The sequence below is a fragment of the Saimiri boliviensis genome, chromosome 8 (assembly GCF_048565385.1).
Source record: "Saimiri boliviensis isolate mSaiBol1 chromosome 8, mSaiBol1.pri, whole genome shotgun sequence".
Lineage (NCBI taxonomy): Eukaryota > Metazoa > Chordata > Mammalia > Primates > Cebidae > Saimiri > Saimiri boliviensis.
In genome coordinates, this window is record NC_133456.1 from 29,449,197 (window position 1) to 29,465,330 (window position 16,134).

The 16,134-nt window shown below is 38.7% G+C and overlaps 2 protein-coding genes across 3 annotated transcripts in view; both read left to right on the forward strand.

Moving 5' to 3' along the window:
• Positions 1-3,899, forward strand: part of KPNA1 (karyopherin subunit alpha 1) — a 78,272-nt gene extending 74,373 nt beyond the window's left edge. For both annotated transcript variants that reach the window (XM_003941650.4, XM_010352417.3), the window contains exons 13-14: positions 2,290-2,468; positions 2,833-3,899. In XM_003941650.4, coding sequence (XP_003941699.1) covers positions 2,290-2,468; positions 2,833-3,020 — 367 coding nt within the window. In that variant the 3' untranslated portion in view covers positions 3,021-3,899. The remainder of the gene's footprint in view (positions 1-2,289; positions 2,469-2,832) is intronic.
• Positions 3,900-5,629: 1,730 nt separating this feature from the next.
• On the forward strand, positions 5,630-15,675 carry WDR5B (WD repeat domain 5B). Its single transcript, XM_010352416.3, has 2 exons — positions 5,630-10,422; positions 10,876-15,675. The coding sequence occupies exon 2, from the start codon at positions 10,953-10,955 to the stop codon at positions 11,943-11,945; it is 993 nt and encodes a 330-aa protein (XP_010350718.1). The 5' UTR covers positions 5,630-10,422; positions 10,876-10,952; the 3' UTR covers positions 11,946-15,675.
• The last annotated feature ends 459 nt before the right edge of the window (positions 15,676-16,134 follow it).

A 16,134-nucleotide genomic window follows, 5' to 3' on the forward strand; every position in this document is an offset into this window, starting at 1 on the left:
ATCTGTGTATTTTTTATTCCCTTTTCTTGTTGGATTATCTGGATCTTCCAGTGGTGTTGAATAGGAGTGGTGAGAGTACATTCTTGCCTTATTCCCAGTCTTTTTTTTTCTTCTTGTTTTGAGACAGAGTTTTGTTCTTGCTGCCCAGACTGGGGTGCAGTGGCACAATCTCAGCTGACCACAATCTCTGCCTCCCAGGTTCAAGCGATTCTCCTGCCTCAGCCTCCCAAGGCATATGCCACCAGGCCTGGCTAATTTTGTATTTTTAGGAGAGTTGGGGTTTCACCATGTTGGTCAGGCTGGTCTCAAACTTTCAACCTCAGGTGATCCACCCGTCTCAGCCTTCGAAAATGCTGGGATTACAGTTGTGAACCATGGCACCTGGCACATTATTCCCTGTCTTTCTCAATCACTAAGTATAATGTTAACTGTATGTTTTGTTGAGATTCTTTATAAAAGAATCTTAAGGAAGTTCTGTCTATTCTTTGCCGAGATTGTGTGTGTGTGTGTGTGTGTGTGTGTGTGTGTGTGTGTGTGTGTGTGTATGTGTTTGGTTTTCTTTTTTGAGATGGAGTTTTGCTTTTGTCACCCAGGTTGGAATGCAAACGGCATGGTCTTGGCTCACTGCAGCCTCCGCCTGCCGGGTTCAAGCAGTTCTGCTTCAGCCTCCCAAGTAGCTGGGATTATAGGCGCCTGCCATTACGTCTGGTTAATTTTTGTGTTTTTGGTAAAGATGGGGTTTCACCATGTTGTCCAGGCTAGCCTTGAACTCCTGAACTCAGGTGATCGGCCCACCTTGGCCACCCAGAGTGCTTGGATTACAGGCGTGAGCCACCATGCCTTGCCTGTTTGCTAAGTTTTTATCATGAATGGATATTGGATTTTGTTACATGCTTTTTTGTATCTGTTGAAATGATCGTAAGTTGATTATATTGATTCATTTTTTTTTTAATGTCAAATCTGCCTGGCATATTTGAAATAAATCCACTTGGTATATAATCCTTTTTATACATTCTTGGATTTGATTTGATAATGTTTTGTTGAGAATTTTTGTATTTATGTTCATGAGAAACATTAGTCTGTAACTTTCCTTTCTTATAATGTCTTTATTTAATTTTGGTATTTGGGAAGTGTTGGCCTCATAGAATGAATTAGGAAGTATTCCCACTTTTTTTTATTTCTGAAGAGATAGTAGAATACTAGTATTGTTTCATCTTTAAATATTTGCCAGAATTCACCAGTGAAACCCTCTCATCCTGGTGTTTTCTATTCTGGGAAGTTACTATTTATTCAATTTATTTAATACATGTAGGGCTATTCTCATCATCCATTTCTCCATGTTTGAGATTTGGTAGTTTGTATCTTTCAAGAAATTGTCCATTTTATCATCTGAATGATCAAATATGTGAGCATAAGAGTTGTTTGTAGTATTCCTTTATTATCCTTCCCCCCCCCCTTATTATCCTTTTAATATCCATGAGATCAAATGATGGCTGTCTCCTGGTACTAGTAATTTTGTCTTTTCCCCTTTTTTTCTTGTTTGGCTAGAGATTTATTTATAAATATTTTTGAATTCTTCCTCCCCCACACAGAAAAGCAACATGTGAGAGAGAAATAGATTAACACTAGCAGTAAGTTTCAGAATGACCTTAATCCATCCACAGAATGCAACTGGATTCATTATTCCTGCCTCTCTGCTCAACTTGAGAAACCAGAATGATAAAAAATGACTAATTTACCATGAATGTGATACAGCAATCATGTCTCAGTTCAAGTATAATTAATCTTGATTACATATGATTATACATTCTGCCTGAAATAAAGGAAAACTACCAGCTCTAGAATCCTCTGACATTTGTTTATTCCTCCCACAACTTGCTTTACTAAAATTCTAATCATGTTTGAAAGATTTGACCTATTGGGCTTGTGTTGGCTTTTAGCACCAAGAGTGTCATGTTTGAGAGATGTGGCTATCTATGGAAACAAAGAGATGAAATTAATCAAAACTGTGCTATTGTGTTGAGTTGCTTATTTCAGAGTATTATTAGGTGAGGATTCTTGTTTTCGGAATGCATAAATTGTGAAGGGAAAAGAATGGAGAAAGGTGCTGGAGAACTGGTTTGGGGTTTTTTGTTTTTGTGAAAAGGTATAGCTTATATGGTTGAAAGAGTGCCTTTTTTTTTTTAAAGTCTCTGCAGTGAGGTTGAGGATAACTCATTCACTAATTTCATTTGTTTAACAAAATTTAAAGTTTTGTTTGACTACATTTTTTTTTTTTAATTAATTTAGGTACCTAGTAGAACTGGGTTGTATCAAGCCGCTCTGTGATCTCCTCACAGTCATGGACTCTAAGATTGTACAGGTTGCCCTAAATGGCTTGGAAAATATCCTGAGGCTTGGAGAACAAGAAGCCAAAAGGAATGGCACTGGCATTAACCCTTACTGTGCTTTGATTGAAGAAGCTTATGGTAAGATGCTTTGGATGAAGAAGTTATGGCCAAGAATTAATTGGGTCATAGATAGAGTTCAGTAAAAATAATAATGCTATGCTAGGCACTGGATGAAAAGGGGACTTTTAGGGAAATTGCTGCTTCTGCAGACTGGATGTTGCTTGCCTATGTATTTAAGATGTTAGTTAATAATACTAGCTTTCAGATTTGTAATCCCAGCAGTCATTTCTGTGCTATTATAAAATAGCAAGATTATACAAGTAATCTTTCTTCATCAAGAATGGAGCTATATGATAAAATGTAGTTTGAGAATATATAGTTACGGAATTTCCAATATTTATTGAAGTTTTCAATAAAGATTTTCCTTTATTCTTCATTTTAGGTCTGGATAAAATTGAGTTCCTACAGAGTCATGAAAACCAGGAGATCTACCAGAAGGCCTTTGATCTTATTGAGCATTACTTCGGGACCGAAGATGAAGACAGCAGCATTGCACCCCAGGTTGACCTTAACCAGCAGCAGTACATCTTCCAACAGTGTGAGGCTCCTATGGAAGGTTTCCAGCTTTGAAGCAATACTCTGCTTTCACGTTCCTGTGTCAGACCAGGATACCTAGTCGAGTCCTCTTGTGGAGCCCACAGTCCTCATGGAGCTAACTTCTCAAATGTTTTCCATAAAACTGTTTGCGCTCATTTGCTTGCCTTGCGCACCTGCTCTCTTACACACATCTGGAAAACTTCCGGCTCTCTGTGGTGGAATACCCTTCTAATAAAAGGGTGACCAGAACGGCCCACTCTCTTGTGGAAAAATCCCTAGGCTTTGGAGATCTGCACTTATATTAGAGTTATGGGAATATATACATATTAATGTGGCTCCCTTTTTCTTGTGGGGGAATAAAAGAGGACTCCTCCTTATTCCCTTTAACATGGGGGAAAAAAACTGACATTAAAAGATGAGACTAAATCTTTATCTTGAATTTTACACAACTACTTATGACAAGGGAGATGTTTAGACTTGTTGTGTATACTTCAGAGTACTTTTCATGAGTTCTTCCACAGTGAACCTTTGGATTACCTGGTGGCTTTTTCTAGCCAGATTTGCATTAATCCTTACTGAGAATGGATGGTTTTCTTTATTGGCGCCATTCTTCAGATATTAAAGTTAAACCATCCACTTCCTCACCTTCAGCCTTCAGTGAATGTGCTTTCTAGTTGTCAGGAATGCTGAAGAATTAACACTTTGACTCTTAAATGTGATACTGGTTTGCAGATTCCCTTAGAGCAGAAAGGAGAGGGGCACGTGTTAATTTGTATTGCTTTTGCTTCTCTTTGGTCTTTGTGTCTTAGGATTTGGAAGTGATTCATTTCTATTGCTGGTATGAGGATTTCGAATACTTAGTAATCGAAAACCATATCCTATAATTTAATAAAAAAACGAATGAAGAAAAAACGCTCCAGTTTTCCCAGATGCAACCAGTGTGACTAGAGGGTGTGTTTCTACATTAAAACAAATGTTTCAGGCTTTCTGGTCCTGATCAAGGTCCTCGTTAAAAAATTGGAGTTCACCCTAGGTGCTTTTCCCTTCTGTGACTGGCAAATAACACATACTTTTGGAAGTAACTTAGGGATTTTTTTTCTTAGGTGCAGCTAGATTCTAATGTTTTCATGCTGCACATGATTCCTTTAATGTAGCATTCTTATCTGAAAAAAATAACCAACTTCTCAACATGACCTGCTTAACCCAAATAAGGACAGTAGTCTTTTCTTACAACCTCATTGTTCCCTAATAATTTAATTTCATCTCCTGCTAGTACTGTGCCGCTTCCCCTTACCCACTCTTGCAAAATAAAAACAGTATCCGCCTTCTGGCTCATTTAATGATGACTGCAATCTGTACCTGCAAATGACGCTTCCAGTACTGTGTTCAATGATCCACATTTGTTCTTGGACTGGAATGAAAAAATATGCTTAATTGCCAAGAGAACTGCAAATGAGTTCAATATGACTTCTCGGTGCCAGTTGGCCATCTTGACTCAATGTTGGGATACACTACCAGAGAAGATTTTTTTGTTGATGTGCTGTTCAGAATGAATTCTGAAGGAAAAGTTGCTCACCTCTGTTTCAGAGCATATCCTTGTAAACCTTTTTAGACTTGTCCTCTTCTAGAATTCATTAAAACCCCAAAGTGTAAAAACTATTCGGAAGTTGCCCCTGACAAGCTATTATACATCTCTGGTAAATCCTGCTGAATGTAAGGGATATTCAGAGCTTTCATACCTCATCACGATGTTATTTAAGCAGCCAACTTATGTGACCTGATTTAAACTTTTAAAAAATCCACTTCATTCAAGCTAGAGTCAAAGACAAAGGACATTTGTCAGCCAAGAGTGTGACGCATTCTTCGCATCTAGTCTGTGGTAGTGTCTGTGATCTGGGATGGATACCGTCTGATGTCTGTTTGTTATTGATGGAGCAGCCACTGCAAAACTAGTCAACTTCCATCTATAACTGTTACTTTTTTTAGTGCTGCTTTGTGCTGAGAGAACATTTTAGTTTACTGCACTTGACCTGTAAAAGACTTCGAATCTTTGTAATTTTAGGGATAAATTAGGTGGTTAATTTAAAGAAGAAATTTCAATGTTGCCTTTACATCACATTAAAATATAACTTCTTTCAGAAGGGTAATAGAAGCACTGATTCATAGTAAAAATCTTGTTTTTAGCTTTGACTTTTTTGTGGCTGTTTTTTTAAATTGTAAATTACTGGTAACATGTCATTTCTATAGGATGTTTTAAATTATGTACCCTCCATTGGATCGTGAAAATATTCATTTTATAAACCAATTTGAGTGGGAAAAATATAAAGCACACAGTTGTCTCCCCACATCAGGAAAAGTAGTGTGCATTAGGAATTTTTGCTAGTAGTTGGAGATGTTTCAGTGAATGAATTAAAACAAAGACTATTTAACTGACGTGATCTATTTTGTGTCTAAAACAGAGGAATTTATCTTGTCCTAGAAGTTCATGAACTGTAAGATCTAAGTTTTTTTTTTTTTTTTTTTAAAAAAAAACAAAGTGATTTTTTTCTTAAAGCATCAAAGTTGGAATTGGCTAAAAGTTAAATAGCATAATTATACTCAGGTATGTTGGAACTTGGTACTGAAGCAGGCTTTTTGGTGATGGAAATGACATTTTAAGGGGCAGCTGTAAATCTTGTTTTTAATTCTTTGCCTGTCAAATTTTGCTAACTTAAATTCATTGAATACCCTACCACTAAGGTGTTGCTCATTACAAAAGCATGTTAATTTCAATACATGAAAACCCTTTTGGAGTTTTTTTACATGGATTGGGGAAAGTGGCTTTGTTTTACCTTTCCTTTTTTTTTTTTTTTTTTAAACCCCATCCTCTAAACTTCCAATCTATATTCTTTGTAATGAGAACCTTGGTGGGGGTCGGTGGGGAGAAGCATTAAGGAATTTTGGATGTATAGGCATTTGGTATCTGATGGACCAGCAGGTAGATGTGGTTGGATTGAGAAATTCTGGGGAAGGTAGATGACAGGTAAGAAGAAAGGAGAGATTTAGGAGACAGAGTTATCTGTGGAACACTTTCTTTCATGTTCCTGTCATTAACTAATCAAGACCCTTTTAAACACTTACCTTTATCAGTTCTGCTTTTGAAAACTCTCTTGCCCTAGGATTGTTTCTTCCATGTACCAGATGAAGCTGATTGGCTGTGGGTCATTTTCAGCATTATCATCCCAGAGAAAAAGATTGGCAATTATCTTATAAAAAATCTGAGTTATTCCAGGTTGCTGCTGATTTTTGCTTAAGAAACAATATGTAAGTATATTTTATAAACCAAACTTTGTCAACTAAATCTTCTATTGTACATGTCTACCCACAGGTAACTTTGAATTTACTTCTCTAGTGCAAAATAAACATTTCAGCTCTTTAATCTCCCAACTTGGGGATGCGTTATGAAAAGGTTTACCTGGAGTCAAGGGGTTTTTCTTTCTTGTAAGTTTTATATCAGTAGGTAAATCATAACTTTTTAGGGGTTGATGATTTTTAAGTATATTGGAAATTGTGGTATCTAAAGATGATCAGTGAAGAAAGGGGATCCACTTTTAGAAACCAGCATTGTTCGCTTTCAGCTTTCATAATGTATGCTAACTCCTGCATTCCAAAATGGGCTCATTTGCAAAGATAGGTATGCCTATATACATGGAAGGCTCAAATCTGAATTTTTATCCATTTCAGTATTCTTTCTGTTGTGAGGTGAACAGATTAAATATATATCTGCCAGGTTGGGAAATATTTTGGTCTACCTTTTCCTGTCATCAGAAGTTAGGGTAATTAAAAAAATATTGAAGGTCAGATATGACTACTATAGTAATAAGTTGGCTATCATAAAAATTCCATAAAATAGTTCACTGTCAGGACAGGTTATAACAACAGGTACCAGGGCATCATAATATGTGATAAAGCAACTTGATATGCTAATTTAAAATATCAGATTACTACGGGACATAAAATACATCTAGAAGCTTGGGGTAAGAAGGAAGAAAAGTAGATGAACTTCCATTCTGTTTCAACTAAGGGTAAACGAAGTCCCAGAGTGTTTTCCCATAGGTCAAATTAAGGTAACTTGTCTTTATTTGATTGTCTGTTGTACACCAGATACCTGGCTAAGGGCTTTCCTTTTTTCTCATGTAATCTTCCAAATACTCTTTGATCATTATCACTATATTATAGATGACAAAGTGAAGACTTAAGAGAAATTACTTTGCCCCAAGGTTACAACCCTTAGATGCTGTCCAAGGGAGAGGAAGAGCCCTTTAAATTCTGTGTCTTGAAGAAAACAGTGGCCACACAGTAGATCTGTGCCCAGGAACTCCCAGAACTAGACTTGGCAGCCACAGCTGGGCCAGCCTTTTTTTGTTGGACCATTCTTCCTGACTCTTCCTCACCATCGGCACCCTTGAAATGACAAAATTAGGCTTAAGTTTTTTTTTAGGTTAAACAGACTGGAATGTAGACTCTCTCAGGCCAAGCATCTTTCCCCTTCTGTGGTGCTAACATTATGTATGACCAGAGAAGTGTGGTAACAGGTTTTTTTTAAATGTGCAGATGATGGTTTTGTGTTTAATAACATAATGACTAAACACATGGATCCATTCAAATGCACAAATGTTGAAGGTATTGACAATGAAGGAAAGGCTTTGAAGAATGACTGCCTTAGAAAGCAGTGCCATGGATGTGAATTTAATACAGTCTACTTCTTTCTAAAGACTGTCATCCCAAGGAAGGTCAAAAGTTAAAATCACCTTTTAATGTACTGGTTGTTGAGTATTTCTGCTTTACCTCAAGTCATTCTGACCACTCCACATCCTGCTTCAAAGTGGTCTGTCAGGCCATGGGTGAGTGCCTTGCACATAGTAGACAGTCAATATATATTAAGTCAAGGAATATACATGCATCTTTGTGATGCTAGTAAAAGGCGCTTGATTAAGAAAATTCAAAGGAATTTCTTCAGGCCATTAACTTGAAACCAGGATTAACGAGCAAGTGTCTCAACATGCAAGTGTTTTATTTGTAGTTACTTTTCAGAAGACATGATTTGACCTGAAGTTTACAAAATCAAACATTGTCATAGGATAGGTCTTGTGTTTAAAAACAAAACAAAACAAAAAAACTCTGTCTTAGAAAAGCAGATAGGTATATTTTACAGTAAAGATAAAAATTTATTATATCCAACCAATATGGAAGCTGGTGGTTGCCTTAGGTTATTAAACAGGGATTTTTCCTTTTTACATATTGTATGTGTCACATACTTTTTTTTAGCCATTTCTCTAGATGAATAGAAACAGAAAGATGGTTTATTTCTTCACTCCATGACTGCTTCTCTTCTATTTTGTTGGAAAGATTCCACTGACCCCAAGTATTTTTTCTGAAAACAAAAAACATTTGAGGCAAAACATAGCCTTAGTTCCTGCAGACTACATTGTTTTATCTATTGTACAAAATTACTGGGTTTGCGGCCAGACATGGTGGCTCGTGCCTGTAATCTCAGCACTTTGGGATGCCAAGACAGGTGGACCACTTGAGGTCAGGAGTTCAAGACAAGCCTGGCCAACATGGCGACACCCTGTCTCTACTAAAAATAAAAATTAGCAGGCCATTATCTATGCTTGCAATCCCAGCCATTCATGAGGCTGAGGCAGGAGAATCGCTTGAATCTGGGAGGTAGGTGGAGGTTGCAGTGAGTTGAGGTTGTGCCACTGTACTCCAGCCTGGGTGACAGAGCAAGACTCCTCAAAAAAAAAAAAAAAAAAAATACTGGGTTTACAACTTCATTAAAGATAGCTTGAATGATTGTTGCTCCATTTCATTTGAATTTTGAAGAAGTCATTGTTTTCTCTAATTTTAATATACAGTCCTTTCTGTGATTGTTTTTTGCAGAAAGTAAAATTACTCATTTAATTCTTTATTCATATTCACTTAACCAGAGGAAGACCAGTGGAGTCCACTGGGTGTCCACAATAAAGATCATTGCTTTACCCCGACGTGGGCCTGGCATTATTAAGACAGTGATGGGTAAGGAGAAAGCAGAAACCCAAAAGACCATAGTGGGTGGTGAGAGAACAGGACCAAATTTGAGAGAGACCTGAGCAGGCTGAGGTATAAACTATATGATAGAGTGTGGAATGTTCCAAGACTGAGTTACGATTATGAGGAGTGTCCTCTTTGGAAGTCAGAAGTACTAGTTGGCTGGGGACAGTCCCACTTTACATTTGTAGGTCAGCTAACACCTGTGAATTATTTTACTGCCCTCTTTCACTTTTAAAAATGTTCAGTTCAGATAATGTTATGTGGCCACTCCATATTTAGCCCAACTAGATTTTCATACATTGGCTAGTGGTCTTTAGCAACTAGGTATATATATAGTTGTATTAATGCTTGATATTGAGGACTGGATTTGGTAGTCAAGAATTGCTGTGAAGGAAGTTAAGACATTCTTTAATGTGGTTATCACTCCGAGGCTACGGTTTGATCCCACGCTCGTACAAAAAAATTGTTTTTAAATAAAAAATTGCCACATTTGGTGGCAACACATCTGTCTAGGTAGTTAAAATACTGAGGGGCAAGGGAAACACCTTTATAGATAAGAGGCTGATTTCTAAGATGTTTATGGGAAATACAAAGAAGCCTAGTTGATTTCTATAGAAAGGAAACTTCCAAAGCACCTATTTGGTAAAGTTAAGGGTAGCAGAAGTAGAAACTGTTAATCAGACCATGTAAGAAATTTTGCTTGGCTAACCTGGGCAACGTAGTGAAACTGGGAATAGTGGCAGCCTCCTGTGGGAGGCTGAGGTGGGAGGATCACCCGAGCCCTGGTAAGAGGCTGCAGTGAGCGGAGATGGCGCCATTGCACTCCAGCCTGGGCGACGAGCAAAACTCTCAAAAATGAAGAACCCACAATGCAAATCTTTATTCTGCCACTTTGGATTTACCTGTATCAGTATTTCATGCTCCTGCACAGCAGTGTCACTAAAGATCCTGCGCCTCCCAAGCAAGCAAACTGAAATTCTTAGTCCTAATTTCTTAAGGAGTACAATGTTAGGACTACGTGTTAATATCAGAACATGAATGAACAATAGAACATAACTAGTTATAGTCATAGCCTTGAACGGTCTTTGAAATAACGCTCCACGGCTTCCCACACTAGCCTGCAGGGTCTGGGACAAACCCTGCCCAGCTAACGCATTCAACCAAGAATGCAGTCGCTTTTGCATTTGAAGGGCGGGGCGGAAAGGACCGGAAATAGCGACGACTCCTTCTGCGCAGGGACAGACGGCCTTCTTCCATTGGTCATCTCAGCTCGGTAGCGGTAGGAGGGACTTCCTTTGTACGTACGCCAGGTTGCTTTTCCGGCTTTGTTGGAGACCGACGCGGAAGTTCACACCGGCCGGTACGTGGAAAAACAGCCGGCAGGCTAGGGTTTCCCGTTTCGGTGGCTTCGTAGGTTTTCTTTAGGCTTCTGAAATCTGCTGAAAGCGGCAGTTCATTCATCTTCAAGTACCTAGTCTGACTGGTAGGGTTGCTCAGCATTCTGAAACATTTCGGAGCGGGGGAGGGGGGCGGCGGTGGAAGAATGCTTTCTGTAAAGGGTCTCCATCACGCCGCCTGTGCTTTGAAGGCTTTATGCATTAACAGAATGCCGAACATTTGTGTCCTGCTTGCTGACAGCGCACACGATCCTTCTAACAGTATTTCTCAAGTACTTAACGAAAAGATGAAAATCTGAAGTCCAAGCCGTGCTGCTGATTCAGTATATCACATAGTTTAAAGACTTCATAAATTTTAAGCTTTCAGAATCGTACATTTTAAAATCAAATGTGTTTATCTTCATTTTGCTGGGCAGAAAGCCAAAGTACTGGACAGACAGCCTGGTCCAGGGCTGGACGCCTAGTACACCTGCGAACTTGGAGCTCCAGAGACATGGCAACGAAGGAGTCAGGAGATGCCCAAGCACCGTTGGCCCCCTCCTCATCGGCCAATCAGAGCAAGGAAGTGCCTGAAAACCCAAACTACGCTCTTAAATGTACTCTCGTGGGACACACGGAAGCAGTATCATCAGTTAAGTTTAGTCCTAATGGAGAATGGCTAGCAAGTTCTTCTGCTGATAGGCTAATCATAATTTGGGGAGCATATGATGGAAAATACGAGAAAACACTCTATGGTCATAATCTGGAAATATCAGATGTTGCCTGGTCATCAGATTCCAGTCGTCTTGTTTCTGCTTCAGATGATAAAACTCTAAAATTATGGGATGCAAGATCTGGAAAATGTTTGAAAACGCTGGAGGGGCACAGTAATTATGTCTTTTGTTGTAACTTCAATCCACCATCCAACCTTATCATCTCAGGATCTTTTGATGAGACTGTAAAAATATGGGAGGTAAAAACAGGAAAGTGCCTCAAGACTTTGTCTGCTCATTCTGACCCAGTTTCTGCTGTTCATTTTAATTGTAGTGGGTCCTTGATAGTATCAGGTAGCTATGACGGCCTCTGTAGAATCTGGGATGCTGCATCAGGCCAGTGTTTAAAAACGCTCGTTGATGACGATAACCCTCCTGTCTCTTTTGTGAAATTTTCTCCAAATGGTAAATATATTCTCACTGCAACTTTGGACAATACTCTTAAACTATGGGATTATACCAGAGGCAGATGCCTGAAAACATACACTGGTCATAAGAATGAGAAATATTGCATATTTGCCAATTTTTCAGTTACTGGTGGAAAGTGGATTGTGTCTGGCTCTGAGGATAACCTGGTTTACATTTGGAACCTTCAGACCAAAGAGATTGTACAGAAATTACAAGGCCATACAGATGTCGTGATCTCAGCAGCTTGTCATCCTACAGAAAACCTCATTGCATCAGCAGCATTAGAAAATGACAAAACAATTAAACTGTGGATGAGTAACCACTAATCCCTTTGGAAATCAAGTAATATAGCCCAGTTGGCCAAGAAACGTAGATATTTAAAAAGATGGTTTATTTTACTTTGGCAGTTTTTGTATTTTTTAAATTGTCAATTGTTAAATTTTGAGATTCATACCCTACATTTAGAAAATGAGATAATGGAAAAGCACATCTTGAACTCGAAGCTTCTGACTTCCAGTCTTTCTTTAGAAACGTTTTTTGTAATTTTTATAGATTTATATCCATTTAACTTTTATTACTGGGATATATCGCATAGTGGTGAAATCTAGGCTTAGTATACCCTCACCCAAATAGTATACATTGTACCCAGTAAATTCTTCCCCATGTCTCACCCCCTCCCACCTTTGAAGTCTCCAGTGTCTATGATTCTGCTGTCCAAGTCCATGTGTACACAGAATTTATCTCCCACTTACGAGAGCATGTGGTTTTTAAAATTTTGTTTTATTTCAATGAATGGCCTCCAGGTCCATCCATGTTGTTGCAAAAGACATGATTTCATTTTTTTTTTTATGGCTGAGTAGTATTCTGTGGTGTGTATGTATGTATATATGTATATGTATATATAAGTATATACACATTTTCTTTATCCAGTGATCTGTTGATGGGCACTTAGTTTGGTTCCGTAACTTTGCTATTATGAATAGTATTGAGATAAACAGATGATTTAAAAATGTAATTTCCTTTGGGTAGATACCTACTAGTAGGATTGCTGGATTGGATGGTAATTTTATTTTTAGTTGAGAAAATCTTCATATTGTTTTCCATAAAGGTGGTACAAATTTACATTCCTCCCAACAGTGTATAAGCTGTGCCTTTACTCTGCATCCTTGCCATCACTCTTTCAGACAGGAGTCTCTGTTGCCCAGACTGGAGTGCAGTGGTGCAAACTCGGCTCACTGCAACTTCTGTCTCCTGGGTTCAAGCAATTCTCATATCTCAACCTCTTGAGTAGCTAGGGTTACAGATATGTCACCATGCCTGGCTAATGTTTGTATTTTTAGTAGAGATGGGGTTTCACCACGTTTCCCAGGCTGGTCTCTATCTCCTGGCCTCAAGTGATCCACCTGCCTCAGCATTTCAGTGCTGGGAGTACTGGCATAAGCTACTGCACCCAGCCATTTTTTGACTTTTTAATAATAGCCATTCTGACTGGTTTAAGATAGCATCTCATTGTGGTTGTAATTTGCATTCCTCTGATGATTAGTGATGTTGAACATTTTTTTGTGTTTGTTGGCCACATGTATGTCTTTGAAAACTGACTTATAATCTTGAGGCCTCTTATTTCATTTATCTGTCACTGAGCAATTTCCCACCCCTCTCAGTGACTATCCTAGAAAATCAGTGTATTTGAGAAATATTTAGAAGTAAAGTTGACAGATCAGGATGACTGATTAAAAGAGGGGAGCAAGGGAATTTGGAATAATTTCAGGGTTTCTGGTTTGGGAGATCAGATGAACAAGTGCATAAGCCAGAGATGGTGATGGAGGATTGGAGATATGTGCCAGATGCCACCTGCACACTTTTGGTAATATCCTATGTGATGGGCCATGAAATGGTGGTCCACAGAATAAAAACTGGAAAAATAAGTCAAGGGTAGGTTGATTCTAAGAGTCTAAAAATTTTAAGTTTTTATCAAGAAAAAAACTAAAACCAAAACATAAACGGTGTTTCTCAAGAAACTTTCACTAACTTGTTAGATTGTGCTTGCTTGTGATTTTCAGGCAAGCTAAATGTCTGATGAAGACTGCTCTTCTTTGTTATGTGTCTGACCTACTCATTCCTGCCCATGCTTCAAACTCAGTTCAGGAATCACCACTGATGGAACTATCCACTGCCTGCCTGCCTGCCTCTAACCACAGTTGACAGCTGAGTTAGGTTTTCCCGTTCCTATTATTTACCAGTTTGTATTGAAATGCTTTCATGGGCTGTGTTTCTAGATTATAAGTTCTGTGGAATCAGGAAGTATGTCTCCGTATTCTTGTATTATTTGTTTTTTGTATAGTAAAGGGACTCAAGTATTATGTTTGATGAATGACAGTGAAGGATACGGCTTCATTGGTTGCTTGCTTTGATAAATTTTAGTAATAAATTCCCAAAATTATCATGTTGATTAAAAATAAGTATCTAACCATAATCTCCTATATTAACATTATTCAAACAGCATTTACAGGAAATACAAAGTAGAAAGAGATTTCTGCCCACTTTACCTATGGAAACATGATAAACATGCCAAAAAAAATCTAGAAATTAAGCAAAAAATAGTACCGTAACTGAAAGCAACAAGGGCAAAACTGTCTTCTTTTTGTAGTTTACGGTACCTTATAGTAGTGCTCATTAAGTTTTGTTTGCTTGATACATTCTGAAGAATATGAGATACCAGAGTTGCTAGTAGGGTATGAGTGCTATAAGGGTGGTATGTGAGGGTACTGGGAGAAGTAGGATTACTTAGGGGCAGGTCTGTAATTCTGGCTAAGAAAATGATATTTAACCCATAAAGAGACAGTCACTATATGTTATTGAATAGGAGAATGACACAAATGAGAAACGACTGTGTAAATTCCTGATGCATAGTAACATTTCTGAGCTTTAATGAAACATTTGTAATACAATGTAATAAATGGAATAAAATGTAAAATAAAAATGTTTCAGTAAACTTGGCCTGGCACCATGGCTGATGCCTGTAATCCCAGCACTTTGGGAGGCTGAGGGAGGTGGATCACCTGAGGTCAGGAGTTCGACCAGCCTGGCCAACAGGTGAAACCCCCATCTCTACGAAAAATACAAAAATTAGCTGGGTGTGGTGATGTACACCTGTAATACCAGTTACTGAGGAGGCTGAGGCATGGGAATTGCTTCAACGCGGGAGATAGAAGTTGCAGTGAGCCAAGATCGTGCCACTGTACTCTAGCCTGGGCCAGAGAGCAAGACTCTGTCACCCTCCCAAAAAAAAAAAAAAAAAAAAAGTTTTATTAAACTAAAGCTCATAAATGTGACTATGTTTATAATGTAAATCTCCAAGATATAACATATTTTTGTTGTATTGCTCTATAAAGAGGATTAAGTATTTTTAAAAGAAGTTCTACATTAAAATTTATCCATATTTAAAACATTGGTGTAGGTGTCCCAAAATAATCAGGAAAAACTAATCTAAAATATACAAGAAACTATGCTTTTTGACATTGTTTGCAAGTGTCAAAGAACTTGATACCTATAAAGAAGCTTAAGCCATTTACTCTGAAATATATGGACAGACACCATGAACACCCTCAGATAGATTATCAAGCCATGTTACATTTGACTGGGTATTTTATTTGGGAAGAAAGTGCCCAAACAGCCATGGATATTACTTTTTAATCTCATAACTCTCTGAGAACCAGTATGTTGGCATGGCTACATAGTAGTAGTCATCCCTTATCCTCAGGGGATATATTCCAACACCCCTCAGTGGATGCCTAAAACTGTGGACAGTACCCAACCCTGCATATACTATGTTTTTGGTATACATACATACCTATGACAAAATTTATTTTATAAATTAGGCACAGCACAATGCACTTTGAGGCAACTATTTTTGGAGTGCAGTGGTGTGATCTTGGCTCGCTGCAACTTCTGCCTCCTGAGTTCCGGTGTAAGCAATTCTCCTGCCTCAGCCTCCCAAGTAGCTGGGATTACAGGTGTGTGCCACCACACCCAGCTAATTTTTATTTTTAAGTAGAGATGGGGTTTCACGATGTTGGCCAGGCTGGTCTTGAATTCCTGACCTGTAATCCCAGCACTTTGGGAGGCTGAGGCAGGTGGATCACAAGGTCAGGAGTTCAAGACCAGCCTGGCCAACACAGTAAAACCCTGTCTCTACTAAAAATACAAAAATTAGCTGGGCATGGGGATGCACGCCTGTAGTCTCAGCTACTTTGGAGGCTGAGGCAGGAGTCGCTTGGAGGTTGTGGTAAGCCGAGATTGTGCCACTGCACTCCAGCCTGGGCAACAGAGCAAGACTGTCTCAAAAAAAAATTATAGAATGTGGTCTGGCTGCTTGTCAGGGCTCGCTGTTAGGAGGCAGCCTCCCCACCAGTACCAGGGCATTTGAGTAGGCTGGCTCTCCAAGCTGCATCTGGGCCATATACTTAACTGGCCTTCCTTATCTCCTCAGAAATGAGTTTGCCTGTGGACAGGTTA